This window comes from Somniosus microcephalus, chromosome 11 (genome assembly GCF_052327205.1).
Source record: "Somniosus microcephalus isolate GS21.2 chromosome 11, FLI_Smic_1.0, whole genome shotgun sequence".
Classification (NCBI taxonomy): domain Eukaryota; kingdom Metazoa; phylum Chordata; class Chondrichthyes; order Squaliformes; family Somniosidae; genus Somniosus; species Somniosus microcephalus.
The window spans coordinates 124,489,721-124,493,770 of NC_140997.1; the positions used below are offsets into that span (position 1 = coordinate 124,489,721).

The following is a 4,050-nucleotide window of genomic DNA, read 5'->3' on the forward strand; positions in this document are numbered from 1 at the left end:
ACCACCGTGATAGAAGGGATGATCACTGCCTGTTGCTGATGGAAGGCTTCGTGTCAGGATTCTTCCTTGCTCTTCAGACCCGAGTCTTTTCTCAGCAGGATGACGAGGGCGGATGCCTCTTCTCGATGCCCGTTAAACTGCCTTGGATATATCTCTGCCGCAGGGTAAGATCGTCATCGTCGCCACTGTTAAGTCTGTGTGTTCTAGTTATTGTTAATAAGAATCGCTGCACACAGACCACAAGAGTAAATTCAACAGGTCTTTACTAGTCGGAGGTCAGGCTGAACTGCCCAATAAATCATTACACAGCACTTATATACCGGTGTGGTCACCACCGGTATTACAGTATACAGCAGCCAAGATAAAGTAGTGCATCTCTTAAAATAGTTCTCTTAAAGGTGGAACGGTTACATACACCACATGTCTCCGGCATTTTCTGTTTTTATTTGAGGGATAAATAGGACAACCCAGCCTATCCAATCTTTCCTCATAGCTAAAATTCTTCAGCCCAGGCAACATCCTCGTAAATCTCCTCTGTACCCTCTCTAGTGCAATCACATCCTTCCTGTAATGTGGTGACCAGAACTGCACGCAGTACTCTAGCTGCGGCCTAACTAGTGTTTTATACATTTCAAGCATAACCTCCCTGCTCTTATATTCTATGCCTCGGCTAATAAAGGCAAGTATCCCGTATGCCTTCTTAACCAACTTATCTACCTGTCCAGCTACCTTCAGAGATCTGTGGACATGCACTCCAAGGCCCCTCTGATCTTCTGCACTTCTCAGTGTCCTACCCTTGTGTATTCCCTTGCCTTGTTAGCCCTCCACAAATGCATGACCTCACACTTCTCCAGATTGAATTCCTTTTGCCACTGTTCTGCCCACCTGACCAGTCCATTGATATCTTCCTGCAGTCTTCAGCTTCCTTCATTATCAACCACACAGCCAATTTTTGTATCATCTGCAACCTTCTTAATCATACTTCCTACATTCAAGTCTAAATCTACGCTAGTGTCCCCTTCCTTTGGGATCCTTATTGCCTTGTCAGCCAATGACACTCATTTTTCAAAGTCATGATTGGCTCTGGGTGTCATCTCCCCCTCCTCCCTTTACTTGATTGGTGCTCTGAGAGAGGCTGCCACTTCTGATTGGGTATTGAGGAATGTCACTCATCACCTAGGCGGCCACGCCCTGGATTATCCAGCAGTATAAATACTAGGAGTTTGGGGGGTTGGTTAAATCCCAGCTTCTTACTTCAACAAAGTTTAGATTTAGCAATAATTAGGATGGCTTCTCAAGTGCGTCAGAACTACCACAAGGACTGTGAGGATGCTGTCAACAAGCAGATCAACATGGAGCTCTATTCCTCCTATGTTTATCTCTCCATGGTGAGTCTTGTATTTCTGACCACTTCACAATGGAGACTATGTAATGTGACTTTACTAAATTCTGTGCTGTATCTAGCCCACCCCTCAATCTATGCACAGTAAATTCATTTTTTAAAGCTATAATAATGCAATTTATCAGCTTGTGTGTTCATCAACAAACTGCCTCTCCTGGTCCTTGCAATAGCTGAACCTTATTCTGAGTATCTTAATGACTCTCTCCTGGGCTCTTGTGAGGGTGTTGAAGTTTATATTTGGAATACACTCTGCATTCAATGTGTGGCATTCAGAATTCTTATCCTCACTTCTAAATCACCCCATGGCTTTTTCCCACCTTGCTTTTGCAATGAGGGGATGTAATCTTCAAATTAGAAGTAGCCCATTTAGGAGGGAAGTCAGGAAGCACTTTTTCACACAAGGGTGGTGGAAATCCGGAACGCTTTCTTTTCCTGCCCTCCCATCCCGCAAGCTGCGGATGCTGGGACAATTGGAGCTTTCAAGACGGATGTTTTGTTGGGTAAGGGTCTCCAGGGGGATGGAGTAAAGCTACAGGTCAGCCATGATCAAATTGAATGGTGGAGCAGGCTTGGGTGGCTGAATGGCCTACTCCTGTTCCTAATATTCTTAACCTCCTAGTTTTAAGTACTAGTTTGTGCCCTTCTGTCTTTTTCTCTAGCTCCCTTTTGCTTTAATGGTGGTAAAGCCTTCAGCCACTTTGACCCTACTCAGTGGAACTCTCCCTTAACTCCTCTGCTTTCCTACTTCTTGACCTTGACCAAGCACTTCAAATTCTGAAGGTTTATGAACCTTTATTCCTTGGTATCTGGTTCTTCTGTGCAATGCCTTGATTAGTGTTGAAGGTGCCAAATTAATGCTGCTTGTGGTAATTTTAGTTCATGGGATGAATGTAGCCAGTAAGACTCAGACCAGTTTCTCTTTGATGTACTACATGAATTGTGCACTGTGACTAGACTCTACTTTAATGGGTTTGTTTAGTGCCCCTTGGCAATAGCTCTGGGCCAATATTTGCAAGTTACTATTTAATCTGCTCCCACCACCCTTTTTCAGGCAGTGCATGCACTTGAGTTTCCTCCTGTAGCCTCTGGTTCTTTTGCCATTTCCATTGGCCAGTTTCCCTATTGCTAGGGGTCAGATTGTCCACTCTCTACCAGGTTAGTGAAGTAAGTAGGCCTGTGCTAGTTTTCATGTACAATGAGTTCAGTGAGACGTTAAACCTTTGAAAGAAAGCAAAATCCAGGTTGGCTTTATGTACAATACCCATGATAGATCTGCCATTGGATACCCAACTACTTTTCTGATCTCTCCATAGTCCTTCTACTTTGACCGGGATGATGTTGCCCTGCGTCACTTTGCCGAGTTCTTCAAGGAGCAGTCGCACGAGGAACGGGAGCACGCGGAGAAACTGATGAAATTCCAGAATCGGCGTGGAGGCCGAATCATCTTGGAGGACATCAAGGTTTGGCTCAATGAACAAGTGACCTTCTGTCTGGGACCCGTAGACTGATTGTTTCAAAGACATTCTAAAGCCATTGGTTCCAATTTAGAACAAACAGGCCATTTGGCCAAGTGGGTCCATGACAGAGTTTATACTCCACAAGCCATGCTTCATCTAACCCTATCTGCATATCGTTCTATACACCTCTCCCTAGTACTTATCTAGCTTCCCCTTAACTACATCTGTTATTTGACTCCAGTAGTTGTGTTGGCTTAATGCTGTAGTTCTATTTTCTTCTAACACATTGGTTCATGGTAACATTAGATATTTGCACCCCTAATTTCCTTCAATACTTTCTTGTTTGTTTATTCCATTGTACAGTGAACTGTCTGAATTTCCCTTTCCAGAAACCAGAGCGGGATGAGTGGAGCAATGGTCTGGAGGTGATGCAGAGAGCTCTGCAGCTGGAGAAGAATGTCAACCAGAGTCTGCTGGATCTGCACAAACTCGCCACTGTTAGGACTGACCCTCATGTAAGTTCTTGAAGCTGTAATGTGGGCATTTGTTAAGTTGGCGGTGGTGGTACCGTGAGCCTAATCAAAAGATCTTCATGCTCAATAGCTTTGTGTTGGTGCCTTTTAGGTTTTTGAGTGGTGGGAGGTTGGCCTACTGTGGACATTGACTAGTGAATGTGTCCCAGTGATTTTAGGATCTATGTCCCTACTCTGCAGGAAGTTTAATCTAATGATGCAGTAATTCCTTTAATCTCAATTGCACCACAACACTATCCTGCAGTCCAAGTGGATTGAACTCTTGCGGGGAAGCTAGGATGTTCCTTGAAATCTGCTGCTGGACATAACTAGTTTCCCTCTTTTTCCAGTTGTGTGACTTCCTGGAGACCCACTACTTGGATGAGCAAGTGAAGATGCTCAAGAAGCTTGGAGATCACATCACCAACTTGAAGAGACTGGGAGCCCCTGAGAATGGCATGGGGGAGTACCTGTTTGACAAGCACACCCTGGGGGAAGAGTGACTAAACTGACTGCAGGGGTGAAGCCTATTGTGTTTAGTACTTGTATTTGTAATTGTGTGCGAGACGCCTGTCCTGTAGGGAATGATGGTTTGTGACTTTGTGCAAGAGCTGAGAGACCTGGGCTCTTAATGTGAAATGTCACTAACTGTAAATAAACTGTTCTATATTTGACTGGA

General features: G+C 44.4%; 1 protein-coding gene across 1 annotated transcript; it reads left to right on the top strand.

The window, feature by feature from the left end:
- The first annotated feature begins 1,257 nt into the window (after positions 1-1,257).
- Positions 1,258-4,050, top strand: LOC147110860 (ferritin heavy chain, oocyte isoform-like). Its single transcript, XM_086001220.1, has 4 exons — positions 1,258-1,388; positions 2,716-2,862; positions 3,249-3,374; positions 3,722-4,050. Exons 1-4 carry the CDS (start codon positions 1,287-1,289, stop codon positions 3,872-3,874), a joined length of 528 nt encoding a protein of 175 aa, XP_085857346.1. The 5' UTR covers positions 1,258-1,286; the 3' UTR covers positions 3,875-4,050.

Bases quoted from the DNA above. Each gene is read 5' to 3' on its own strand.
- LOC147110860 (XM_086001220.1), top strand. From the start codon at position 1,287: ATGGCTTCTCAAGTGCGTCAGAACTACCACAAGGACTGTGAGGATGCT. The intron at 2,863-3,248 runs GTTTGGCTCAAT...TTCCCTTTCCAG, and splicing joins TCATCTTGGAGGACATCAAG to AAACCAGAGCGGGATGAGTG. The intron at 3,375-3,721 runs GTAAGTTCTTGA...CTCTTTTTCCAG, and splicing joins CTGTTAGGACTGACCCTCAT to TTGTGTGACTTCCTGGAGAC.